Source organism: Oncorhynchus tshawytscha, linkage group LG23 (assembly GCF_018296145.1).
Source record: "Oncorhynchus tshawytscha isolate Ot180627B linkage group LG23, Otsh_v2.0, whole genome shotgun sequence".
Lineage (NCBI taxonomy): Eukaryota > Metazoa > Chordata > Actinopteri > Salmoniformes > Salmonidae > Oncorhynchus > Oncorhynchus tshawytscha.
In genome coordinates this window covers 17,552,088-17,580,086 of record NC_056451.1, presented here as the reverse complement: position 1 = coordinate 17,580,086, position 27,999 = coordinate 17,552,088, and the positions used below count along the sequence as shown (strand labels likewise).

The following is a 27,999-nucleotide window of genomic DNA, read 5'->3' as shown; positions in this document are numbered from 1 at the left end:
CAAGATCAACAGGGATTTTATTCACAACAGCAATAGAAAGTATTTAGCTTGAAATACAAGTCATTTTACTTTGATTTGTCAATATAAAATGTACTGTATCTTATACGAGTTATATTTGTATCTATAAATTGCAGTTATCTGCCAAATAACATTTTACTTTTAAAAATAAACACATACCTGAATGTAGCAAAGATATACAGTATTTTTGGCTTCACTTACTCCAGTCCACAGCCACATGCATAAATGCATAGTTTTGTTCAGAATATAAATAGCAGTTACTGTAGAAAATATTTCAGTGTAGCTTGTTGAAATAGCTTAAAGTTATCCCTTGAAGTTTAGTAATGCTCTTGCACCGCAGGCCAGTTGAGGACGAACAGATGAAAACAATGTCTTTATCCTTCATTTGGGTCCAAGCTGATTCTCAAGGATCTCCATCCTTTCTGACACAACCTCAAGTATTTACACATTAAGGAAGTTATTGATTTTAAACTAAACACATTTTCAAAGATACTCTGTGCATCCTAAATGGCAGCCTATTTCCTTTATAGTGAACTACGTTTGACCAGGGCTGATAGGCCTCTAGTCAAAAGTAGCACACTATACAGGTAAAAGGGTACCATTTGGAAAGCATTCAATGTCATGGCAATATTAAATATCTTATCTAAAGTATGCACACCACCACAGGGCTGTAAAGGATATTATTCTGGGTCAGTCTCCTAAGCTGTTCGTTGACCTGCCTCTGGAAGAGCATCACGTTCTCACACTTACACATATCTTGAGGGGAGGGTTTCTCTGTTCACAGACAGACACAGTATGGATTGTCTTTTAGGAATAGACTGACACAGATCAAGTGCAATACAATTATTCATTCCCAGAGCCTCACAATATACTGTACAATGATAGGCCTCCAATGGTATGGTTTCTGTTGTACTTCATAAAAACACCTGCAGGTGGCAGAGATGTAGAGCATTTTCCCCCTGAACATAAAGTCCTTACCCGCTCCTCAATAAATATTTCCTGAAATGCAGTGCATGAGAGAAAATCGATCTAACACACATTATAAACTGGGTGGTACGAGCCCTGAATACTGATTGGCTGACAGCCGTGTGATAATAGCAATAAGGCACCTCGGGGGTTTATGTTTTTTGCCAATATACCACGGCCTATGGCTGTACACAGGCACTCTGCGTTGCACCGTGCATAAGAACAGCCCTTAGCCGTGGTATATTAGCCATGTACCACACCCCCCCCAGACCGTATTGCTTAAGTATAAATCATGATATGGAAGTCTAAGCACCACCTTCATAAACAATCTGATTCGTTTTAAGACTTTAGATGGGTTTTGGGGCATTTTTGATTCAGTATTTGTATTTATAGAATTCAAAATTTATTCAAGATGAGAGGATTTGTGCACTGTGCAGGAAAGTGTGAGAAATAATGAATAATGTGTAGCTGTGATGGATCTTTAATAAGAAAGTTATTTTAGAGTGTGTTTTATTTATTGGGTACCTTTACATATCTGTGACTTCAATTTGTCTGTAATTTCTCCCATGTTGCTAAAATCTTCAGCATAGTACAAATGCTTATCATCTGGTTCGGAAGCAATTTCCCTGAGCTCCTCTTCGATGGCTTTACCAACTCCAAGTGCATATATCATGATACCTGGGGGCGGGGAAGCAGGTCAAAGGTCAGAAGGAAGTGGATGAATGACTCCTTTAAGAGAAGATGGTACTCTATTAAAGGCTCTTTAAATGGCTCTGCAATCAGATCAAGTTAAGCAAACACAACGTAAAGAAACCATACCAGCATCCTTTGCCTTAGTGGCCCATTTCGACACATCATCCTGGGATCGTCCGTCGGTGAACACGATGCTGACCCGTGGTATGTCGGGCCTGGCCCCCTCCTTGGCAGAGAAGCTGTACTCAAACATGTGACGCAGGGCAGCACCCGTCATGGATCCTCTGCCCATGTACTGCATCCGCAATACGGCCCTGTTGATGTCCCGGCCTGAGGTATACTGACCCAGGATGAACTCTGTGCGGACCTTACTGGAGTACTGCAGCAGCCCCACGTGGGTGCCCGTGCCGGACACGTCCAGAGAGTCCACGATGCCGTTCACAAACTGCTTGACCAGCTCAAAGTTGGCCGGTCCCAGGCTCTTAGAGCCGTCAATTACAAATACCAGATCCATCACTCCATCTCCACACACTGCCTCTGCCATAGTAGAGACAAATAGTGTTGAGTCAAGTCACGACTCCCCAAATAAACTATACCATGGCAAGACAGCAGCAGAAAGTACTAGCCTACATTACTTAAATGAGTTCGCTGATAGGCTAATAACTGGCTCATTCTACAATAATGGCCCAACATTATGAAGACCTGTGTGCCGATCAGGGGCACAACTTTGGTTTTAGAAGTGGCAGGGACATATTTTTCTTTTACATTTTTTTATCCATTCAGATAAACACTCCCAACAGCCTACCCGACCGCTCGGATGCGTCCGCATGGTCCTAAAGCACACCGTTGCCTCGTTTTGTATCACATTCCAATGATAAAACTGGGGGTGGGGACAAAAATGCAATTTCAGAATGTGGGGGGACATGTCCCCCCATTCCCCAGTGAAAGTTGCGCCCCTGGTGCAGGTCATATTGAAATAGTATAAGGATAATTCTCATTAATAATGGAAATGTGTGTTCTCTACTCCAGGCTTCATGGTTCCAAAAACAGTCATTTCAATGCAACATTGGATAATAATGTGCATGAATATCCATCTATCTACCTATCGAGAACTACTCTTTCTTCCTTCACGACATGTGCCTGTCACTGTCAAACGGTATGGAATATTCCTCTTAATCCAGGAAAATAACACCCTGGACTAGAGGGAGCATCAGGATTAACCATGACCTCATAATCACTCTCATCCAAATTATGTAACATATAAATACCAGGATAGAAAAACACTCAGTCACAGTCAGACCCATTACAAAAGAGGCAATTAGGTGTATATTTGAAGGCAGTCCAACTTCCCTCAGTCACATAAGCATTAATGCGTAACATTCATTCTAACATATCAATTCAAAGGGATGTGAATCCATCGGGCCAAAACAGCATGATGCATAGAGAAGATCCTCTTATTACTGTGCAATGTCCAAAATATCTGTTACCACACAGCTGATAGGAAGACATGGAAGCAGGCCATGGACTTACTCTGGCAGGTTCTGTTATCAGGTCTGAGTTTGTAGCCTTCTCGACATCTACACACAAATGAATCTTCAGTGTTCACACAGTCATGCTCACACCCATGGTTACCAATGGAACATGGATCCAGCTCTGCAGTAAGTAAAAGTGATCAGACCCAGTTGTTGAGGTCAATAAGCAAGACCTGCTAGTATGTTGAAATCTAAGTAAAAAGTTGAATACAAGTTATATTTCTGTGTATTAGGTGAGACTGAGAGCATACACTATTCTAGTGTGAAGCAGGTGAGACTTACTTTTGCAGGCTTTATTATCAGGTCTGAGTATGTAGCCTTCATTGCATTTACAGAAAAATACATCTTCAGTGTTCACACACTCATGTTCACACCCATGGTCGCCAAGAGCACAGTGGTCAATCTCTGAGAGGTGTTAGTCACATCGGGTACAGAGATAGAAACAAGGCAGGAGAGAGAAAGGGACAACGCATGCTAATATTCTTTCAGGGAAGTAACACTTCTACACTGTTATATAGAAATATAACAGTGACTCACATATTCACTACATTCAACAAATAAATACATTACAAATGTTTTCCTCAACACTGCCCACGCAGTGAGCACAGCACTCTGTTGCTGAGTCCTCCAGTGACTGATATTTTGAATGAACAGTTTACGATTGCTTTATTTGTTAGATTTAATATATTTTAAACCATTTTTAGAGGTGTACTGGCACTGCCATCTCAGGAGGGGGAGGTTGAGTACAGTGTTGTTAATAGCACAGTAACACAGTTCATACAACCAGAGGAGTGATGAACTTACTGCTGCAGGTCTTGCCATCGCGGTTGAGAACATAGCCCCTCGTGCATCTACAGACGTAGGACTCAGGAGAGCTGACACAGTCATGCTGACAGCCATGGTTCCCCAGGTCACAGTAATCTATTCCTGGGGGGGAAAGGTAGAGACACACATAGATTGACTTGAATTCATACATTATTCTCAGGATGTTAACAAGAGATAAAGGAGGGAATAGGTGCCTGTAATTTGGAATTGTATTTTTTTCCTGTAACACCAGTTGTTTCTGCCTATTTCTTTTAAGCACTTACCGTTTTGATTAACCCACAGGGTGCTTTCTGAAGTTAACTAAAATGTTTATTGTGAAATTTGCATCGGAACATACACTCTTGGAAAAAAAGGTGCTATCTAGAACCAGAAAGGGTTGTTCGGCTGTCCCCATAGGAGAACCCTTTGAAGAACCCCTTTTGGGTTCCATGTAGAAACCTTTCCACAGATCAAACCAGATGGAACCCTGGCTGTATCTCTTTGTATTCTAACACCCTGGACACACTCCCCCATATTTCAGCAGCCAGTGAGATGATTCAAAAAGCACACTTCCTCTTGGAGATCTCCCCTATGCTACTCTGAAGTCTGAAGTTCCACTAGAGAACTAGGGGCACGTCCAAATGTGGGTGGACTTGGACCTCCGTCTGGCAACAAGATAGACCAAATACTGTATTAGAGTTGGACTGATCTGGGACATTCATCCCTTCAACTGCTTAAAGAACTGATTGTGAACACTACAATAGTGAAGCATAGTTGCATCACTGAGCCAGTCCATGGACTGAAATGTAACCCAAAACAAATTATTTACTGTTCAGTATAATAGACCATCAGATTTGAGCAATGAAAGGACAGATGGAAATCTGGAATTCAGGTTTTAACCTTCAAAAGCAGATAAAGTACTTTTTTTCAGAGTAAATTCGTAGTTTTTTCTATGATAACTTTAGTCATAACCACAAAAAATAAATAAATAAATGAATGAACGAAAGAGGAAAAACGAAGAATCTCACTTCGGCACGTCCTCTCGTCCTCGTTGAGTTCATACCCAAGCCGGCAGCGACACTCGTAGCCAAGTACCCCTGGCACCTTGGCACAGATGTGGGCACAGCCATGGTCCACCACATCACACGGGTCTTCCGCTACAGAACCAGGAGGACCACAACATAGGCAAAGACAGGATTTAATGCTACTGCTGTAGCTAACCCTTACCCTATGCCTCTGCTGCTGCCCCTGCTATCCCACCAGCCCTAGCACTGCACCGTCCCACAGGCAAACCCTAACCCAGCCAGCTAGACCCCACTGATTCTGATTTACACCACTGACTTTTTTCCTTGTTCCCCTCTAGTGAATTTGTCTGTCCAAAAGCAACATATTTTCCATGTTCTTAGTCAAATGATGTGGTCAAGCCTGTTATAATAGAGTTGAGCACAGTCGACTAAGTTGCTCACTCACCGTGGCAGGTCTTGCCATCAGAGTTAAGGGTGTAACCCTTTCTACACCGGCACATGTAGGAGGCTGGGGTGCTCACACAGAGGTGATCACACGGATGGTCCATCACAGAGCACAGATCTGTACCTAATACACACACACACACACACACACACACACACACACACACACACACACACACACACACACACACACACACACACACACACACACACACACACACACACACACACACACACACACACACACACACACACACACACACACACATACATACATACAAATAATACATCCTTAGAATCTCCATCAATATAATGAATAAAGCACATGAGTGTGTTGAGAGATGAACAGAGAGAAAACACCTCCACACAGATTGGACTGGAAGACGGAGGTGAGGGTCTCTATCTGGCTGAAGTTGGCCACCAGGTACACATGCTCCGAGTGGGGCTCACTCCCGATGACCCGCAGCGTGTTCATATCCACCCTGCCCACTCCGATGGCGAATATCTGGATGCCCGCCTGCCGGGCCTTTGCCGCCACCTCTTCCACCGTGTCCTGGGGGCGTCCGTCCGTTATTATCATGGCGATGCGGGGGATGTGCATGTCGGCGGGTCGGGCGCCCTCTGGCTCGGTGAAGGCTGTCTCCATGGTGTACTGGATAGCCAGGCCGGTCATGGTGCCGGTGGCCAGGTGGTCCATGGCCTTCACCGCCCGCTCCACATCTGCCTTGAATACAACAGTTCTGTGTTTGTTAATGTGGGTGGGTTAGTTTTTTGGGGATTCTTGTTACAGACTGTTTCGGAGCAACTGTACTTGGAAAACCAAATAAACATATTGTAAAAAGAATAGAACAGTACTGAATAGTCCATCTGTTTCTTCTGCTCCCAGTCTCACCACACGGCACACATTTGGGAGGAAGGAAGTTCAGCCACATTGCAACATCCCTGTGGGTAGAAGTACTTTGCTCAAGGGCACAACGGCTATTCAGCTAAGTGCATCGAGAGAGAGAACCTGTTCTCTAGGCGACCTTGTTGCTGTTGGTGTCGAGACAGAACTTGTTACCCAAACTATATTCTTAGGGGGGGAAAAAATGGTTTCAGAAGGGTTCTCCAGCTGTCCCCATAGGAGAACCCTTTTTGATTCCAAGTAAAAAACTATTTTTGTCTCAATGTAGAACCATTTTAGGTTCCATGTAGAACCCTCTGTGGACCAGGATGTCTTGCTCCCAGGCAGACTAAATAACTTTTTTGCCCGCTTTGAGGACAATACAGTGCCACTGACACGGCCTGCAACCAAAACATGCGGCCTCTCCTTCACTGCAGCCGAGGTGAGTAAAACATTTAAACGTGTTAACCCTCGCAAGGCTGCAGGCCCAGACGGCATCCCCAGCCGCGCCCTCAGAGCATGCGCAGACCAGCTGGCTGGTGTATTTACGGACATATTCAATCAATCCCTATCCCAGTCTGCTGTTCCCACATGCTTCAAGAGGGCCACCATTGTTCCTGTTCCCAAGAAAGCTAAGGTAACTGAGCTAAACGACTATCGCCCCGTAGCACTCACTTCCGTCATCATGAAGTGCTTTGAGAGACTAGTCAAGGACCATATCACCTCCACCCTACCTGACACCCTAGACCCACTCCAATTTGCTTACCGCCCAAATAGGTCCACAGACGATGCAATCTCAACCACACTGCACACTGCCCTAACCCATCTGGACAAGAGGAATACCTATGTGAGAATGCTGTTCATCGACTACAGCTCGGCATTTATCACCAATAGTACCCTCCAAGCTCGTCATCAAGCTCGAGACCCTGGGTCTCGACCCCGCCCTGTGCAACTGGGTACTGGACTTCCTGACGGGCCGCCCCCTGGTGGTGAGGGTAGGCAACAACATCTCCACACCGCTGATCCTCAACACTGGGGCCCCACAAGGGTGCGTTCTGAGCCCTCTCCTGTACTCCCTGTTCACCCACGACTGTGTGGCCACGCACGCCGCAACTCAATCATCAAGTTTGCGGACGACACAACAGTGGTAGGCTTGATTACCAACAACGACGAGACGGCCTACAGGGAGGAGGTGAGGGCCCTCGGAGTGTGTTGTCAGGAAAATAACCTCACACTCAACGTCAACAAAACTAAGGAGATGATTGTGGACTTCAGGAAACAGCAGAGGGAACACCTCCCTATCCACATCGATGGAACAGTAGTGGAGAGGGTAGCAAGTTTTAAGTTCCTCGGCATACACATCACAGACAAACTGAATTGGTCCACCCACACAGGCAGCATCGTGAAGAAGGCGCAGCAGCGCCTCTTCAACCTCAGGAGGCTGAAGAAATTCGGCTTGTCACCAAAAGCACTCACAAACTTCTACAGATGCACAATCGAGAGCATCCTGGCGGGCTGTATCACCGCCTGGTACGGCAACTGCTCCGCCCACAACTGTAAGGCTCTCCAGAGGGTAGTGAGGTCTGCACAACGCATCACCGGGGGCAAACTACCTGCCCTCCAGGACACCTACACCACCCGATGTTACAGGAAGGCCATAAAGATCATCAAGGACAACAACCACCCGAGCCACTGCCTGTTCACCCCGCTATCATCCAGAAGGCGAGGTCAGTACAGGTGCCTCAAAGCTGGGACCGAGAGACTGAAAAACAGCTTCTATCTCAAGGCCATCAGACTGTTAAACAGCCACCACTAACATTGAGTGGCTGCTGCCAACACACTGACTCAACTCCAGCCACTTTAATAATGCGAATTGATGGGAAATGATGTAAAATATATCACTAGCCACTTTAAACAATGCTACCTAATATAATGTTTACATACCCTACATTATTCATCTCATATGTATACGTATATACTGTACTCTATATCATCTACTGCATCTTTATGTAATACATGTATCACTAGCCACTTTAACTATGCCACTTTGTTTACATACTCATCTCATATCTATATACTGTACTCGATACCATCTACTGCATCTTGCCTGTGCCGCTCTGTACCATCACTCATTCATATATCTTTATGTGCATATTCTTTATCCCCTTACACTTGTGTGTATAAGACAGTAGTTTTGGAATTGTTAGTTAGATTACTTGTTGGTTATTACTGCATTGTCGGAACTAGAAGCACAAGCATTTCGCTACACTCGCATTAACTAACCATTAGCTAACCATGTGTATGTGACAAATAAAATTTGATATGATTTGATTTGGAAAGGGTTTTATATGGAACCCAAAATGGTTCTACTTGGAGCCAAAAAGGGTTTTACCTGGAACCAAAAACGGACAGCCGTAGAACCCTTTTGGAACCCTTTTCTTCTAAGAGTGTAGTTTGTGGAGAAAGGGTTCTTCAAAGGCTTCTTCTATGGGAACAGCTGAAGAACCCTTTTGGGTTCCAGATAGCACCTTGTTTTCTAAGAGTGTACCTTGCTGCTGTAGGTGTTGAGGGAGAACTCGTTCTGCACCACGCTGCCGTACTGCAGCAGCCCGACGCGCGTCGCCTCCGGCCCCACGTCCAGGAAGGCCAGGATGTTGGTGATGAAGATCTTGACCTTCTCGTAGTCGCTGGGACGCACGCTGCGGGAGCTATCGATGATGAACACAAAATCCAAGGGCTTCCCTTTACACAGGCTCTCTGGGGAAAGATACAGGCATTACTGGAGGTACAGTAGGCCAGGCATACTATATGTGATAATTACACAGGCTCTCTGGGGGAAGACACAGGCATTACTGGAGATACAGTAGGCCAGGCATGCTATATGTGATAGTTACACAGGCTCTCTGGGGGAAGACACAGACATTACTGGAGGTACAGTAGGCCAGGCATGCTACATGTGATAGTTACACAGGCTCTTTGGGGAAAGACACAGACATTACTGGAGGTACAGTAGGCCAGGCATACTATATGTGATAATTACACAGGCTCTCTGGGGGAAAACACAAAGAAAGCCTTAATGGAAGTATTGTACTGTATACAGGCTTACTGTAACTCTAATATAGTATTTACAGGGGCTCTCTGAGGAACATACAGTAATCTGACTGGAAGTAGTCTTACTATACAGTATATAACTGATATTTACATGGGCTCTCTGTATGAAGAAACCAAAAGTTTCTGGGTACAGACTGGGTCTTACTTAAAGTACTGTAGTACATAATTCTGACACTGTCTGGTTGATTCTTTCTTTTTTAGTTTGGACAGTGATTATTACTTTGTGTGCTCAGTTAGTCAGCCTGAGAGCAGGGGAAAGATTCTGAGTTCTCTAGTCTCCAGTAATCATCTGTAAATCAATCAACACTAAACTAAGCCTGGGAAAAGACAAGAAGAAAAACTTCTACATGCTCCATATATCCCTCTAGAGAGGACCAGTTCCCCTGGTCAGACATTGATTTTACTTGATCTTTACTGTAAGGGGAAATACAGACCAATTATGAATATACATACTGTACTTGTGCACACACATATGGTCTGTATATTCCATCATATTGTACTGTATGTTCCATTATATTGTACTGTATATCCCATTATATTGTACTGTATATTCCATTATATTGTAATCTATATTCCATTATATTGTACTGTATATCCCATTATATTGTACTGTATATTCCATTATATTGTAATCTATATTCCATTATATTGTACTGTATGTTCCATTATATTGTACTGTATATCCCATTATATTGTACTGTATATTCCATTATATTGTAATCTATATTCCATTATATTGTACTGTATATTCCATTATATTGTACTGTATATCCCATTATATTGTACTGTATATTCCATTATATTGTAATCTATATTCCATTATATTGTACTGTATATTCCATTATATTGTACTCTATATTCCATTATATTGTACTGTATATCCCATTATGTTGTAATGTATATTCCATTATATTGTACTGTATATCCCATTATATTGTACTGTATATTCCATCATATTGTACTCTATATTCCATTAAATTGTACCGTATGTCCCATTACATTGTATCGTATGTCCCATTACATTGTATCGTATGTCCCATTATATTGTACTGTATATTCCATTATATTGTACTCTATATTCCATTAAATTGTACAGTATATTCCATTATATTGTACCGTATGTCCCATTACATTGTATCATATGTCCCATTATATTGTACTGTATATTCCATTATATTGTACTGTATATTCCATTATATTGTACTGTATATTCCATTATATTGTACTGTATATTCCATTATATTGTACTGTATATCCCATTATATTCTAATGTATATTCCATTATATTGTACTGTATATTCCATTGTATTGTACCGTATGTCCCATTACATTGTATCGTATGTCCCATTATATTGTACTGTATATTCCATTATATTGTGCTGTATGTCCCATTATATTGTGCTGTATGTCCCATTATATTGTACTATATGTCCCATTATATTGTACTATATGTCCCATTATTTTTTGCTATATGTCCACTTATATTGTACTGTATATTCCATTATATTGTACTGTATATTCCATTAAATTGTACTGTATATTCCATTATATTGTACCGTATGTCCCATTACATTGTATCGTATGTCCCATTATATTGTACTGTATATTCCATTATATTGTACTGTATATTCCATTATATTGTGCTGTATGTCCCATTATATTGTATTACATGTCCCATTATTTTTTGCTATATGTCCCATTATATTGTATGTCCAATTATATTGTACTATTTGTCCCATTATTTTTTGCTATATGTCCCATTATATTTTACTGTATATTCCATTATATTGTACCGTATGTCCCATTACATTGTATCGCTTGTCCCATTATATTGTACTATATGTCCCATTATTTTTTGCTATATGTCCCATTATATTGTACTCTATATTCCATTATATTGTACTGTATATTCCATTATATTGTACTCTATATTCCATTATAGTGTACTGTATATTCCATTAAATTGTACTGTATATTCCATTATATTGTACCGTATGTCCCATTACATTGTATCGTATGTCCCATTATATTGTACTGTATATTCCATTATATTGTACTGTATATTCCATTATATTGGGCTGTATGTCCCATTATATTGTACTATATGTCCCATTATATTGTACTATATGTCCCATTATTTTTGCTATATGTCCCATTATATTGTATGTCCAATTATATTGTACTATATGTCCCATTATATTGTACTATATGTCCCATTATTTTTTGCTATATGTCCCATTATATTTTACTGTATATTCCATTATATTGTACTATATGTCCCATTATATTGTACTGTATCTCCCATTATATTTTACTATATGTGCCATTATATCGTACTGCATGTCCCATTATATTGTACTGTATGTCCCATTATATTGTATATCCCATTATATTGTACTATATGTCCCATTATTTTGTGCTATATATCCCATTATATTGTACTGTATATTCCATTATATTGTACCGTATGTCCCATTACATTGTATCGTATGTCCCATTATATTGTACTGTATATTCCATTATATTGTACTGTATATTCCATTATATTGTGCTGTATGTCCCATCATATTGTACTATATGTCCCATTATTTTTTGCTATATGTCCCATTATATTTAACTGTATATTCCATTATATTGTACCGTATGTCCCATTATATTTTACTGTATATTCCATTATATTGTACCGTATGTCCCATTATATTGTACTCTATGTCCCATTATTTTTTGCTATATGTCCCATTATATTGTACTGTATATTCCATTATATTGTACTGTATATTCCATTATAGTGTACTGTATATTCCATTATAGTGTACTCTATATTCCATTATATTGTACTGTATATTCCATTATATTGTGCTGTATGTCCCATTATATTGTGCTGTATGTCCCATTATAGTGTATGTCCCATTATATTGTACTATATGTCCCATTATTTTTTGCTGTATGTCCCATTATATTGTACTGTATATTCCATTATATTGTACTCTATATTCCATTATAATGTACTGTATATTCCATTATATTGTACTCTATATTCCATTATATTGTACTGTATATCCCATTATATTGTACTCTATATTCCATTATATTGTACTGTATATCCCATTATATTGCAATGTATATTCCATTAAATTGTACTGTATATTCCATTATATTGTACTGTATATTCCATTATATTGTGCAGTATGTCCCATTATATTGTACTATATGTCCCATAATTTTTTTGCTATATGTCCCATTATATTGTACTATATGTCCCATTATTTTTTGCTATATGTCCCATTATATTTTACTGTATATTCCATTATATTGTACTATATGTCCCATTATATTGTACTGTATATTCCATTATATTGTACTATATGTCCCATTATATTGTGCTATATGTCCCATTATATTGTACTGTATCTCCCATTATATTTTACTATATGTGCCATTATATTGTACTGCATGTCCCATTATATTGTACTATATGTCCCAGTATTTTGTGCTATATGTCCCATTATATTGTACTGTATATTCCATTATATTGTACTATATGTCCCATTATATTGTACTGTATGTCCCATTATATTTTACTATATGTGCCATTATATTGTACTGTATGTCCCATTATATTTTACTATATGTGCCATTATATTGTACTGTATGTCCCATTATATTGTACTGTATATTCCATTATATTGTACTATATGTCCCATTATTTTGTGCTATATGTCCCATTATATTGTACTGTATGTCCCATTATATTGCAATATATGTCCCATTATATTGTACTGTATTTTCCATTATATTCCATGCATTACACTATATTCCATTATATTTGTAATTGTATTTAATACTCTTCCTCGGGTCCAGCAACATGAAGGCAGTTATATACAATAAAAAATATTACAAGACATTACATAACTCTTTACCCAATACATTTAGTGCGTTCCCTCAGGCCACTACTCCTCTATCACATATTTACAATACAACATCCATGTGTACATGTATGTAGAGTGCATGTCTTATCATGTGTATGTGTGTCTATGCCTGTGCGTGTCTGTTCACAGTGTATTTGTATCTGTTTTTTAAATCGGATTCTACAGCTTGAATCAGTTACTTGATGTGGATAGACTCCCATGTAGTCATGGCTCTATGTAGTACTGTGCGCCTCCAATAGTCTGTTCTGGACTTGGGGATTGTGAAGAGACCTCTGGTGGCATGTCTTGTGGGGTATGCATGGGTGTCCGAGCTGTTTGCTAGTAGTTTAAACAGACAGCTCGTACATTCAGCTTATCAACACTTCTTACAAAAACAAGTAGTGATGAAGTCAATCTCTCCTCCACTTTGAGCCATGAGAGATGTACATGCATATTGTTAATGTTAGCACCCACTGTACATTTAAGGGCCAGCCGTGCTGCCCTGTTCTGAGACAATTGTAATTTTCTGAGGTCCCTCTTTGTGACACCTGGCCACACGACTGAACAGTAGTCCAGGTGTGACAAAACTAGAACCTGTAGGACCTGCCTTGTTGATAGTGTTGATTGTGACACAAATCACAGTATTTAGCCAGCACCACATTTACTTTAGTACCAGTAATCTCTGCTGGTCTTACCCACTGAGTTGGACTGGACGGCCGAGTCGTTGCGTCCTCTGGACAGGACGGATGGTCTGGGACGGTGTCTGTCTCTGTGGTCCACTCGGACTGCATCGCAGCAGAGCAGGCAAAAGAGCCCGAAGGCCAGAGCCCTCATCCTTGACCAGGGGGACCCACGGACAAATGGGTGGACAGACAGACAGCAGCTGGTAAAACAATTGCAGAGACAACCAACTCAACCTCCAGTCCTTAGGATGAGTGCACATCAACAAACACAAACACTGCCAGTCACTGACAGGGAGACTGGGGATGGGATGTCAGTCAGACTCTAGAGGAATTATAAATAGGAAGCACGTTCACCTCCTGCCTGCCTGAAACCACAGCTTCAGATTTCACCTCATTAACCCAGAATGGTTGCTATGTCACAGCCGTACAGTACGATTAGCGCTGTCCCAAATGGCCCTCTATTGTCTATAATGGTCAAAAGTAGTGCACTTTATAGGGAAAACGGTGCCATTTAAGACGCAGCCTAGAGCTACAATGTATACAACACATTCCAGACCCAAGCTACCAGTGAGGGAGGTCCACAATCTAATATAAAAACATGCACAAGTTCCCTTCAGTTTATGAACTGAAATGTAACCGAGTGTCTTCCCATAGAGTTATTAATACATGGAACAAAACTCCACTCTGAGTTGAGATGTTACAGGTGGTTTGCAGTGATTTAAAATGGTCTATAATACACAGCAGACTGTTCCTTTGTCAGCCATCTGTTATTGCTCCCATTTAGACCACTTCATACTGCTGCTACACACAACACTCAGGCAGCTGTTGGCTGTACGGGCCATTCTGACAGACATACAGTAGTTGTGTTCCATGGCTTTAAGAGACATAGCCATGCCCATTCTAGAACACGTATACCTTTGTTCCATTTAACTAAGTCAGTTAGGAACAAATTCTTATTTACAATGACGGGCTACACCTGGCCAAAGCCAGATGACGCTGGTACAATTGTGCACCGCCCTATGGGACTCCCAATCACAACCAGTTGTGATACAACCTGGATTCAAACCAGGGTATCTGTAGTGATGCCTTAGGGCCTGAGATGCCGTGCCTTAGAACGCTGTGCCACTCGGAAGCCCGAGTGACACGCTGATTACACGGAGTTGTTCCTTAGTCTGTTCACAGGTTTGAGCTGCATAGGTGTACCATGTTTATGATGACTGTCAGTGACCAGAAGCAAGCAGGGTCACACACTCATGGAACATCCTGTTCAACTACCACAGCTGCACAAACATTAGGTAAGTGAAAAACAAGTGAAAACCAGAGCCAGCACATGCCAGTGATGGATACAACAGTTGTTTCTATTACTCATTCAGTCTGTAATTGAAAATGAAGATGGACCATATACAAAAACATAATTACAAACTACAGTATTTTTTTAAACATTTTGTCATGGCCATATTGTATCTTGTCATCTTATGTTGAATCTCAATCAAACACAATCTAATGTGGAATCTGAATCATGTTTACTATATGTTTACTTCTATTAAAAAATGTAATTGTCATCTTCGAGCTTAGATTCTGTGTGTTAAACACGACATCTGTCATGGGGTTTCATGCTGCAGTGTGACAACACTAACTATTGAAAATAACATCAAAATATCAAAAGTCTCCTTACCTTAATATCAAAATAAAGTTTTGTGAAAAGATCTGTCAGTAAATCTAAATTAAATGTTGTAAAAAATAAGTAAAGCAGGAAAAAGAAATCCACCCGGGCGAGTGAGTTAAGCTGGTGACTTGTGGTCGTGCAGTCAGAGAATATGCAGATGTTCTTTAGCTTTCTCGCTCTCTCTATGCATTAGACTTGCCCCCTCTCCTCTGGGACTGACTGATTCTGTATTTACTCTTAGCTGCCTTACCTCAGTCTGGCTCTAACCTGGGGAGGGAAGCCTCCTATTGGAGACATTATTTGGAGACATTAAAAAATTGTATGGATCAAATCTTCATGTTTTCATACAGTAGGTTATCAGTTTAAACTATCATTTCAGTTTGTGAATCACAGTCAAGACATCTTCAACTGAGCAGACCAAGCATTTTGGTAACCACATGATCTTCTTTGATCAGAAATAGTGACCAATAATCAAACAGATATCCCATCTATTGTTCTTACATCTGACAAACAGCAATGTGAAAAGGTGATAAGTGTGTCTACAACTCAACTGTACATTTTTCAAAGTAAATTACAAGCGTATTGGTTTTGCCAACTACTGTCCTGGTCCAATGGTGGTCCAAGCTACAGTGTAAGGAGGTTACTGTACCTGGAAGACATCTGGATGAACTCTCCACATTGAACAGAAGGAAACAGTAAGGCAGCAGTTTATGGAAAAGGGGTCTGAAGCAGCGCTTTCAGTGCTCTTAACGTCAATCATCCTGAAAATAGACTACCTGTCTTACAATGACAACATTATGGCCCTAACAGCTCTTAAAGTCAATGGCCAAATAGTTTCCAAGTTTCCTAGAGAATTTCCGTTATTCAGGTTTATGAGGTAAGGAAAGGATCACAGAATTAGTGCCAGTCGAAGAAAGAACTAGGCCTTTTAGTCCTAGACTTTTCCCTGTGGTTGTCATCTCATATGCCTAACAAGCAGTGATGTAATGTAACACAATAATACTATGGTGGATTTGTCTCAAAGCCATTTTGAAAAACAGAACCGTAGCCCCTGCCCTAGAACTGATAAAGTGTACAACATATTAAAATGAAATGCACAGTAAATACAACACACAGCACGACACTTAAGAACCCAAAATAAAAACACAAGATCTGTCCGTCAATTAAATGTGTTTTTAATGGACAAATAAATATAACTTCAGTGTCTTTTTATGCTGCAGCAGCAGACAGTTAAATGAGTCCTCAGAGGACATCCCCCGTCTGGGGAACAGCTTGCCAATAACTGCATCCGGCAGAGCAGACCAGTCCGCTTACATTGGCTTAATTCAAAAAACAGGACCACCACTTTTTACTTTATTGGAATCAACACAGATATAAGATCAAATGTACAAGTCCTAAAACTCCACCTTTAAAATAAAGGTCAACTCAACACTGTCCTGTTGTAATAATAATAATAATAATGACAGTTTTCTACACACACTAAACAATAACGTAGGAGTAACTTGGTGATATGACTTCTGCTCTTCGATCATCTGTTAGATTACAGGCAGGTGCTTTAAATCTTTGGAATCCTTCCGCGCATAGCAACACTTCATACATTCTCTCAGTGCACCCTATCAGAAAGGAAGTTGTTTGTAAAGGAAATCCAACAACGAACAGTGATCATGGGCAGAACAAATAAATATTTTGAGTCGAGGATACAATCCCCACTTGCCTGTTTTCAGACCTGTGTGTGCTTTAGCCAACTTCTCTGACTGTAATCGTCATGCCATACATGACAACGCACATACAGATCTGGGACCAGCCTAAATCATGGGCAATATATATATTTTTTGGGGGGGGTCTCAGTGCCTGATTTGATTTGTGTAGGCCTCTCACAAGTACTTGCTTCATAGACCATGGAAACACGTTTCTGGTGGGTGGCCTTTGGATTAGGACTGACAGTAGAGAACATGTAGAAGTACAGTTTAGTACAAGCAAGAAAATATATATCTGCTATTACACACACTACTAGCACGCTCATATTTTAACTCGTTCCTGCTCGATGTTTCAACTGTAGATCAGTGAAAATAAATAACTCCAAATAAACAGTATAATGTTAAACAGTATCACAGTAACAGGTAAGTAAGTAAATGTGTGTAGGTTAAATGTTTTGGAAAGAATCAGTGGTATTGGGGCCTGGGTCAAAGTATATATATTTGTAAACTTTATTAAAATACTGCTAACACCACACACCCAGTGTGACAGTTATCAAATGCCAACTATAAAATGCATAGTGTATTGGAAAGAAAACAAATATTATTTGTTGACCCAGGTCTGGTTGGAATGTCAGGTTGCTGTAGTAACAAGGGGTCCAGTTGGTCAGGAGAACAGCGGCCCAGGTTCTTCATGCTATATAGGGTGCCCCATAGGGGGGAGGAGCGTTCTTGGATGGAATAGCCATGGTGTCATCATATGGGGGTAACAGTACCTGGGAATACAGAATAAAGGGTGATCAAGACCAGACTCCTCTAACGTGTGACTGACAACAGAACAAAGTGTTCAAAACTGTTTGACATGGTTACAATATATTTAGTCACTGGCAAAGACTACAAGCAGTAATATTGGTAGTGGGTCAAACAGCAATTGGTCAAATATACTCTTGAGGATAAAGTGAAAATAGTGTGAGCTCCCAGAAGTGACACGATGGTCATATATAGAGAGGATGACAGAGGATTTCAAAACAGATCTGTAATGATTATATAATAGTCTAGATGGGAGAACAGAGAGAAATGAGAGAAGACGAAGAGAGAGAACGGGAGACCGTGAATGAATATGGTACAAGTTTATTGAGAGGCCAAATCTATAGAGAGGGTCATGAATGAATGTGGTCCAAATCTATTGGAGCGGGTCCAGACTGAAATCAGTGAAGTGAAACAGAGTGATATTCAGTTTGGATTCCAGGCTGTGACTGTGGTTCTCAGACAGCAAGTCAAGTCCACTGCAGACAACATTCACATCCTATCTGACTGACATGAGTCAGGTTCAGTCAGCCAGTTTCTCTATGTCTTTGACGAGGTAAAGTAGAACTCCGTCTCAGGTGTCCTCTCTTCAGACTACTACACTCTCTCTCTGGGGAACCAACCAAATACTATCATGGGAAATGGCTGGCCGTGTGTGTGTGTCTCAGATGCATGTAACCCATCCTGGTTTTCCTACTGACACAGAGACATACTGTAAGCAACATCTATGATTCAATGCATTTTCGATGGACAACACCGTCAGAGGATACTGTAAAATATGGTTAGAGAATGCCATTGTCATCCTCACACACAACAGTAAGGCACTGGTTAGGGGCATAATGGCATTACAGTCCAGACTGGAGTCCATGTCATGGTGGACCTTTCTGATTTCAGACCAGTGATTTAACACTACACATTGTGCTTGATGTCCTGAAGCTATAATTCACGGGGTGGTTTCCCGGACACAGATTAGGTCTAGTCCTGGACTAAAAAGCAATGCGTGTCTGGAAAACCGCCCCCTCGGTGGCTCCGCTCAGTCCAGACATACCGACTTTCAGAAATGTGGAAGACATCACATCTACAGTAGGCTATCCCCAATATTGTCTTACGTCAGATAGCGCGACTCCATCTGCTCTGTTCGAGGGCTTAGCGTCGTGTAGGAGTGACGCCACCTGTCGGAAGGCAATGCAGTATCCCTGATTATAATAACCTGTCAATAATACACAGATGGCTGCAGTCTACCTTTACACATGAAGTGTGCAGTCAGTCAATCCCCACGATAGATTTAAAAGGAATGGACTGGTCTCTAAATCCCTCAATCAACAGCATTTAAGTTCAGGAGGGGAGTAAGGGAGTGCACACTTCAGGAGAGAAGTAGGGAATCAGAACACTCCCGTAGACTGGTGGTCTACCAGAATATTGTCTGACCACTTGCCCACTGAAAGCCTAGACCTACGGAAAGCATGGCAGGCAGTATGTTGTTTTTCTAGCACATTTGACTGATGATTTGAATGGTTAAAAAGAGCAGTCTCGTCCAGTCCCTTCATAGCTAAGGTGTTTTACACAGAGGACCTGAAAGGCCTCAGCTTCTCTAGACCAAAACATCACGTCATTCCTCTACATCAGGGGTAGGCAATTCTTTTTTCTTTAAATAGGCAAGTCAATTAAGAACAAATACTTATTTACAATGACGGCCTACCAAGAGGCAAAAGGCCTCCTGCGTGGACGGGGGCTGGGATAAAAATAATAATAATGTAGGACAAAACACACATCATGACAAGAGACACTACTACATAAATAGAGACCTAAGACGACAACACAACATGGCAGCAACATGACAACACAGCATGGTAGCAACACAACACAGTAGCAACACAACATGGTACAAAAACTAAATTTCGATTTTTGGTCGGAGGGGATGGTCTGGGGGCCGGTACATAAAAATAGTTTGTACGCTGTAAATTGACCACAACTAAGCCCCAAGAAAGATTGTATCACATGTCCATTTTAAACTGAAACATTAAAACTTGCGGGCCATCTATTAGCCAGCCCGTGCTCTCCATGTTCAAAACAAACCATGAGCATCATGAACCATTCGTAGTGGCTTGGAATTTAAGGTTTATATTCTGGGGACAAATAAAAATCTAATTGACATAAGCCTACTCCATCCCTTTTAGATATCAAACTCTTGTCAATTACAACATTATATAGTGACACATTCTACTGGTAGAACAAAAAGTCCTGATAATGGTATTGTTCTGACTCTCATCATTGAGGTACAAACACTGTTCTGACAACTCCTCCCTCTCCTCTCCTACACCTGCATTGTGACATCACACAGTAATCCTCTTCCCCCAGGCTAGCTGGATGAGCAGTGCTGCAACGGTCTGATCGCTAAACTAGATCCTTGCCATGTTTTCAGGCTGTATTTCTCCCCTCCCCTGGTTCAACAGTGGATAACGTGTTGTAATATCTGCAGCGGAAGCAGAGGATGAGCAGCCAGGTGGCCAAGCTTGGGCTATATGATACCAGTAGGAGAAAGAGAGAGACAGACCGAGATCTTTTCAATGAGTAGGTGGCCAATGTACTGTAGCCATATTAATGAGTTTGCCAGTGTGGACTGGAGCCTCATTCACGCAAAGCCCCTTACTACAGCCCAACTTACTACAACTTTATACTTCCTTCCTTTACTGACATGATGGCTTAACTGTTGAAATGTGCTCTCCCTCACCGTCTTGAGGGGAACCTAACCTACGCATAATATGAACCTGATCCGTGACCTGGAATAAGTGAATCATTTTTCCATTGGATGTAAAGTTTCTATGTTTTCTTTGTAAACACACAATAGCATCACACCGAGATAAATCTATCATAAAAAAACATTTATCTAAAGATTTCTCCAGAATGAAAAGCACAAAGCAGAGGGAGTTTATGAGGAAGGGAGGGTAATTATAGAGTAGATGAGATGTATCATATGAATACAAAGAGATATATCATGATAATACAGCACTGGTAAACATCTAGATTGTTTTCAACTCTGCAAGCAAAGGGTTAGAGTGAATAACAGAAACAGTATATTTTTTCAGCTGCTGTTTGAGTTGGAAATTACAACATATTATTGTAGGAGTAAATGCAATGTCGATATTTGCGGAAAAATATAACTGTCAAAAAGGTGGTTAGCATTCACAGAGGTGGTTTGTCTTGAGTATGTATCCGTTTCTTTCAAACCCAACTAACTGAACAGAGGAAATATACTACATTGTATTACCCTGTAGTAACTACAGCAGACTGGTATAAAATTTAAAAAACAAACCCACCATGTCATAATGTAGGAATTGTCATTTATGTACTGTACAGCAATTGAAATAGATGCTTGTGTCCTGTGACTTACCGTGGTGTCATTAGTAGTGACGTATATCAGGACTTCTGTGGTGCTTCTTGCACGCACATACCGGTAGCAGTTCCACACACATGCTATCAGGTACGCCTGCAAAGGGAAAACCATTATCAAAGACATAAAAGAAATGTCAGCTGCTGATGAAGTTAAGGTACAGTATCTGTCAAAGGCTAAATATTCATCTTAATCCAAAGGGGTACTGTATAATTAATTCAGAAAGCATCTCCAGCACAATGCAGAGGGGTGTCATTCATTCACAAAATTACAAGACTCAATGTCCAGTCCATTGCAGAAAGGTATAGTATAGTACAGCTCATTCAGGAGAGTGGCACAAAAACAAGATCAGGTAGCTTTCTGTGGTTCTGTCCTGTCCAGCCAAACAACATCATCTGGTAAAGCAGTAGGCAACTATAAAACAGTCTAGGACTGAGCTCAGCTGTATGTATACACAGTGCATTCGGAAAGTATTCAAACCCCTTGACTTGTTCCACAATTTGTTATGTTACAGCCTTATTCTAAAATGGATTAAATTGCCCCCTCCCCATCAATCCACACACAATACCCCATAATGACAGAGCCAAAACAGGTTTTTAGAATTTGCACATTTCTATATATAACGTTTACAAATGTTTTCAGACCCATTCCTGAGTACTTTGTTGAAGCACCTTTGGTAGCGATTAAAGCCTAGAGTCTTCTTGGGTATGGCGCTACAAGCTTGGCACACCTACATTTGCTGAGTTTCTCCCATTCTTCTCTGCAGATTCTCTCAAACTCTCTGAAGTTGGATAGGCAGCGTCGCTGCTCAGCTATTTTCAGGTCGGGTTCAAGTCCGGGTTCTGGCTGGGCCACTCAATGACATTCAGAGACTTTCCCAAAGCCATTCCCGCGTTGTCTTGACTGTGTGCTTAGGGTCATTGTCCTGTTGGAAGGTGAACCTTTGCCCCTGAGCGCTCTGGAGCAGGTTTTCATCAAGGACCTCTGTACTTGGCTCCATTCATCTTTTCCTCAATCCTGACTAGTCTCCCAGTCCCCGCCACTGAAAAACATCTCCACAGCATGATGCTGCCACCACCATGCCAGGTTTCCTCCAGACGTGACGCTTGGCATTCAGGCCATAGAATTCAATCTTGGTTTGATCAGACCTGAGAATCTTGTTTCTCATGGTTAGAGTTCATTAGGTGCCTTTTGGCAAACTCCAAGTGGGCTGTCATGTGCCTTTTACTGAGGAGTGGTTTCCGTCTAGCCACTCTACCATAAAGGCCTGATTGGTGGAGTGCTGCAGAGATGGTTCTCCTTCTGGAAGGTTCTCCCTTCTCCACAGAGAAACTCTGGAGCGCTGTCAAAGTGACCATTGGATTCTTGGTCACCTCCCTGACCAAGGCCCTTCTCCCCCGATTGCTCAGTTTGGCCGGGCGGCCAGCTCTAGGAAGAGTCTTGGTGGTTCCAAACTTCTTCCAATTGAGAATGGTGGAGGCCACTGTGTTCTTGGGAACCTTCAATACTACAGACATGTTTGGAACCATTCCCCAGACCTGTGTCTCGACACAATCCTGTCTCGGAGCTCTACGGACAATTCCTTCAACCTCATGGCTTGGTTTTTGCTCTGACATGCACTGCCAACTGTGGGACCTTATATAGACAGGTGTGTGCCTTTCCAAATCATGTCCATTCAATTGAATTGACCACAGGTGGACTCCAATCAAATAGTAGAAACATCTCAAGGGTGCTCAATGGGAACAGGATGCACCTCAGCTCAATGTAAAGTCTCATAGCAAAGGGTCTGAATACTTATGTAAATAAGGTATCTGTTTTTTATTTTTAATAAATGTGCAAACATTTCTAAAAACCTGTTTTCGCTTTGCAATTATGGGGTATTGTGTGTAGATTGCTTACGAAAATGTTTTATTAAATACATTTTAGAATAAAATGTGGAAATAGTGAAGGGGTCGGAATACTTTCCGAATGCTCTATATATATCCCACTGCACACACCACTTAAATGAGTTGACACCTGAATTGTCAATTTTACGGTCTCTTCAACAATGTGCAGTAAAAACTGTAGACCTCCATATGGTATATACTGTCTATAGACATTCTGTAAGAAATTCCAAAAGACATTCCTCAACATGCTAAACTCACATACAATCGTCAATCCTCTGTGGATGATATGCTGGTAGAGGTAGCAACATCTATACAGAGCAATTATCACTCACTGACAGCTGAGCTACGTATCAACCCTTACTTTTGGATTGGACCAGAAGTAATAGAAACGTGTGGTCATCCTCATTATTATAGCATGTTTGCATTAAGATGCTCTCAGTAAGGTATCTCCACAGTTTTACATGGTGACACAGAGCCTTACTGAAGTCTATAAAAATAAAAAACATCCTCTTTCTCTCAATCTGTTTCCCTCCATCTGGATGGTCTTTGTACGACACAGGAGCTCTGTAGCAGCAGCCTAATAGAGCTAGCAGGCCATTTAGAGGGGCTTTTACAATGCCATAAAACAGAGTTGTATAGTGTGGTGGGACATTGGTAGTTGGCATCATCTGACAGTTTGTCAGAGCTAATGTGAAAGCTTTCTAACTTGGATGGGCCAAGAGCAACACTGACGAGGGCACTGCCTCAATGGCTCCCATTATGGTGTTATGAAAACAGCCTTGTGAAACGGCTCCTGCCAGACGTTTGAACCTCTGCAGAATCCTCTGTCCGTCCGTCAAAGGTTTCTGCCATAAAAATAACCTGAATAACTTCCCCAGATGAACACCATTTTCCTCTCACACAGCATAAGCACTGTTTTGTCACTCATACAGTAAGTAACAAAACTTATACAATGTGTTAGGAATCTGTGGTAGGGAAATTTGCGTGTTTCAGTTCAGTAGCAGTTACCTTGAAGGTGAGAATGCAGCCGATGAAGAGGAGCACGATGAAGACCAAGCACACGTTGCTCATGGCCATGATGTCCTCTTTGTAGGGGAAGTTCTCAGGCTGTGAGGGTGATACCAGATAGTCAGACGGACAAAATCAGCTGCAGTGAGATTGGGGGTAAAGAGTGTGGCGGCTACATCCAAAATGGCACCCAATTCCTTATATGGTGCACTATCTAGTGCATTATACAGGCAGTAGTGTGTCATTTCTGGGACTTTATTAGAATAAGAGTTTGACTTTGGAGTCCTTCTTACCAGCTGTTGGAGGTAATCTTGTATGGTGCTGGGGTAGACCACAATACTAACAGCCACCAGGGTGTTCAGTGCACAGTCAAAGACTTGGTAGCAGAAGAATGGGATGATCCAAGCAGCATGTTGCTAAAACAGGAAAAACAGTTTTATGTTAGCCACGAGGGAATAGCATCTGAAGAGCTGCAGCTGCAGGAAAGACTAATATATCTATCTGAAAAACTATGATTCACTACGATTCAAACAAAACCTTCGGAACGATGCATTAAATGTAAATCAATGTGTTTCTGGTGGGAGGTTTGGTAAACTTACTCCAGTGGGACCCAGCCATTCAAGACCATGTCTGTAAATCTTGATTTGAAAGTTTGGTTTAAAACTACATTTGGACAAAAACGTTTAAACTATATTTGGACGATCCTCCTAGTGTCTTCATCTGTATTCATTCTTACGAGAGCAGACATAGTGTACCAGTACAAGCAACAGCAGAACGCTATTGATGTGACGTTTGCTTACCTTATACGCACCGTACGTCGCCATCCCAGAAATTAGTATCATCAGCAACGAGATCGCTGAAGCAATACACATGTCTGGAATAGAAGGGAATCATAATGTATACAAGGTCTGCATTCAAATAAATTAATAACTGTGGCAAATGATGAGAAAATCACTTGGTGTTTGCCCTTGGGTGGTGATTGAATTAATATCACAGTAATTTATAAGCTTATAATAAACTCAGCTCATTCCTAGTTTGACACTGATTATGTGAAAATGACCCAACTCCACATTGAGTGGATTTGACAGAAAACAAAAATACTATGTCAAACTGTCAGCGTCACAGTAATCCTGTCCATCTGTGCACAGCCCAGAGAACACAGTAGTCTGCTCCAACAGAACAGAACAAAAGCCAGTCTGCTTTAGTTCTGTAACTAGCCTGAACTGAATCACTGCCTGCCTCATAGAAATTTGCAGTTCCACCTATCATGGCACATTGATTTGAACAGGGATGGCCGTTCTAGTAATTATATTTCTATGGCCTGCCTAATGCAGGGCCAGTTGGACCAATGGCAAAAGAGATCACAGGACCGCTTAATCTGACCGGAACTGGGTCAACTCAGTCAGTTTCAATCAGACACTACTGTACAGACAACCAATGGCAGACATGTCAATTTGGCCAGCATATGCTGCTACAGTTCACTTCCAACCTGGGCAAGACCTAGCTGATTTAGCACGTTTGTGAAAATTCCCAACACAACTGAACATTAGACATGCGTGCCCACGGACTGAGAGATTTGATCGGCTTTATTGTGAAGTGAGAGAACTACTGACTATTGGCTGCTTTCAATGATATCAAGTGATTTATAAAACCAGTAGTTTTGGCATTGATACTTAACGCCATAGTAGTTTCCATCGTTGTCATCACATACACAACAGACAGAGGAGTTGGCTAGAGCACAAACACACTGGCCCGTCAGGCTACTAAGGAGGCGTGGGCAGGCCTATGCAACGTCACACACATCTATCCCAGCATAAAGCTATAGGCTACTTACTGGCGTCATCCATGTCATCTAAGTCGTTAGCCAGCTCAGCGCTGGTCAGATGGTACTGGTCAGGATCACCCAGGGCCGTGACGAGGATGAGTAACACCACCGCATTGATCAGCTAAAGGACATTAAGACATAAGGACATTTAGACTGACAAACAAGATAGGAATAGGATACACATTAATAGATCAATATTAGGGAAAGGTTCAACTTCAACGTGAATGAAAGGCTCCACAAGCATTTGATGGCATTGATCAGCTAAACACATAAAGACATCAGGATCAGTCTGACTGACAGGAGGATACAGATACATAATAGCTCAGCCTTTAGTATAAAGGTATAACTTGCTCACCCAAATTACTTCATTATAGGATTCATTACTTAGGAACTATTTGGCTGTGTTCCAGGAAAGGAAACAGTCATTTTATAATTTGAGTGAACCACCTCTAACTCAGCAGTGTAGGCTGACATTCAATTTAATGTCAACATGATGGAACGACTCCACAAGGATAGTAATGGTGCATTAACTTTTGAATTAATTCTACATAAGTGCACAATGGAAAATGAATTATTGCCATAGCCTAAAGGCTTCTACCTGACACAAGACCTGTAACCTGTCCTGAAGGGCTGAGTGTACTGAACAATTCATTAACGCTTTTTCCCCACTGGTGTTTGGTTACGTTAACCCCTTCTTGGACTCCTTAGCGGAATAACTTCTTCGTCCATAATTAAAACACTCCATTAAATGTTAGCACTTGCAGCCAAGCACAATGAGACTACTTTCTGCTGGATAAAAATTAACATTGAACATGGAACAACGTCCTACAAATAATAACCCTGTTTTTGTTAGTTGTTAAGCCAATCTAAATAGTGTTGTGAATAATAGCGACTGTGAATGCTCACCATATACCAAACCCCCAGGATAACCGTGCCCGTGCGGACATGACAGCACAGGCAGCATCTGGTGGAATGCCATCGGTCCCACGGGGAAATCATATTTACAATCCAAGGATGAGGCACTTCACAGATATCTATATCTAACTGTTAATGATAAACAATCCAAATAGATCGAAGTGAATTTCTTCTCCGGCAAGCGCGGTGTCATCTGCAATTAGCGATAACACCCTCACGCCGGCTCTAGTGATCAACTCAGGCAAGTAGCAAACATTGGAGCATGTGACCTGAGCTGGATAGGATCAAGAGCCGGTGATGTAACTAGTTGTTTCGAGAATAATGTTCCCATCATCCCTCACCAAAGCCGGGAAATTTAAATAGTTATACTGTAGCTGCCTGCTATGTTTATTGGGATATGTTGAATGAGAATATTCACGTCACAATAATGCCTTTCTTTATGATCTTTATGGTAGAAATTAACAGAAAGGGCATATTTGAATCTATTGCATTTGGAACATTCTGACAATAAAGAGAGGTAAAGGACAAGTATCAAAAACAATTTAAATAATTCAACAGACATTACTGTCCCCAATCAGGAGAAATGGAAGCAATTCACATTTCCAGAGGAAGAAATACAAGTGGAGAAAGGTTCAGGGTGCAGAATAAACATGGTCCAACATAAGACATTACATCAAAACTGTTGGTAGAGCACATGCCTACATTACCCAACCAATTAAGGCATCAAATTGTATTCCTGA

At 41.2% G+C, this 27,999-nt stretch overlaps 2 protein-coding genes across 4 annotated transcripts; both read right to left on the bottom strand.

Annotated features, from left to right (window-relative positions):
* Positions 1-15,895, bottom strand: LOC112222785 (matrilin-2). Of its 2 annotated transcripts, none has more exons than XM_024385532.2 (13): positions 15,743-15,895; positions 14,080-14,219; positions 8,914-9,122; positions 5,843-6,206; positions 5,484-5,606; positions 5,042-5,170; positions 4,014-4,136; positions 3,492-3,614; positions 3,208-3,330; positions 1,804-2,214; positions 1,510-1,662; positions 700-792; positions 1-455 (listed from the first exon to the last, which is right to left on the bottom strand). In XM_024385532.2, exons 2-13 carry the CDS (start codon positions 14,216-14,218, stop codon positions 400-402), a joined length of 2,046 nt encoding a protein of 681 aa, XP_024241300.1. In that variant the 5' UTR covers position 14,219; positions 15,743-15,895; the 3' UTR covers positions 1-399. The 2 variants fall into 2 exon arrangements, with proteins under 2 accessions (XP_024241300.1, XP_024241299.1); XM_024385531.2 differs by having other exon boundaries at positions 14,080-14,267; positions 15,743-15,894.
* Positions 15,896-16,892: 997 nt separating this feature from the next.
* On the bottom strand, positions 16,893-27,606 carry LOC112222786 (lysosomal-associated transmembrane protein 4B). 2 transcript variants are annotated; one of them, XM_024385533.2, is made up of 8 exons: positions 27,251-27,606; positions 26,354-26,465; positions 25,320-25,393; positions 24,813-24,935; positions 24,520-24,618; positions 21,626-21,721; positions 19,344-19,406; positions 16,893-18,203 (listed from the first exon to the last, which is right to left on the bottom strand). In XM_024385533.2, the coding sequence occupies exons 1-8, from the start codon at positions 27,341-27,343 to the stop codon at positions 18,120-18,122; spliced, it is 744 nt and encodes a 247-aa protein (XP_024241301.1). In that variant the 5' UTR covers positions 27,344-27,606; the 3' UTR covers positions 16,893-18,119. The 2 variants fall into 2 exon arrangements, with proteins under 2 accessions (XP_024241301.1, XP_024241302.1); XM_024385534.2 differs by lacking the exon at positions 19,344-19,406.
* Between the last annotated feature and the right edge of the window lie 393 nt (positions 27,607-27,999).

What these genes read in the sequence shown, in the direction of transcription:
- LOC112222785 (XM_024385532.2), bottom strand. Translation starts at nt 14,218, where the DNA reads ATGAGGGCTCTGGCCTTCGGGCTCTTTTGCCTGCTCTGCTGCGATGCA. An exon ending in GGACGAGAGGACGTGCCGAA is followed by an intron (nt 4,137 to 5,041) that starts GTGAGATTCTTC and finishes TTTCCCCCCCAG; the next exon opens with GAATAGATTACTGTGACCTG. An exon ending in TAGGAGACTGACCCAGAATA is followed by an intron (nt 456 to 699) that starts ATATCCTTTACA and finishes ATGTGTAAATAC; the next exon opens with TTGAGGTTGTGTCAGAAAGG.
- LOC112222786 (XM_024385533.2), bottom strand. Translation starts at nt 27,343, where the DNA reads ATGATTTCCCCGTGGGACCGATGGCATTCCACCAGATGCTGCCTGTGC. An exon ending in GCTGCATTCTCACCTTCAAG is followed by an intron (nt 21,722 to 24,519) that starts GTAACTGCTACT and finishes TTCCCTTTGCAG; the next exon opens with GCGTACCTGATAGCATGTGT. An exon ending in TCACTACTAATGACACCACG is followed by an intron (nt 19,407 to 21,625) that starts GTAAGTCACAGG and finishes GCCTTCCGACAG; the next exon opens with GTGGCGTCACTCCTACACGA.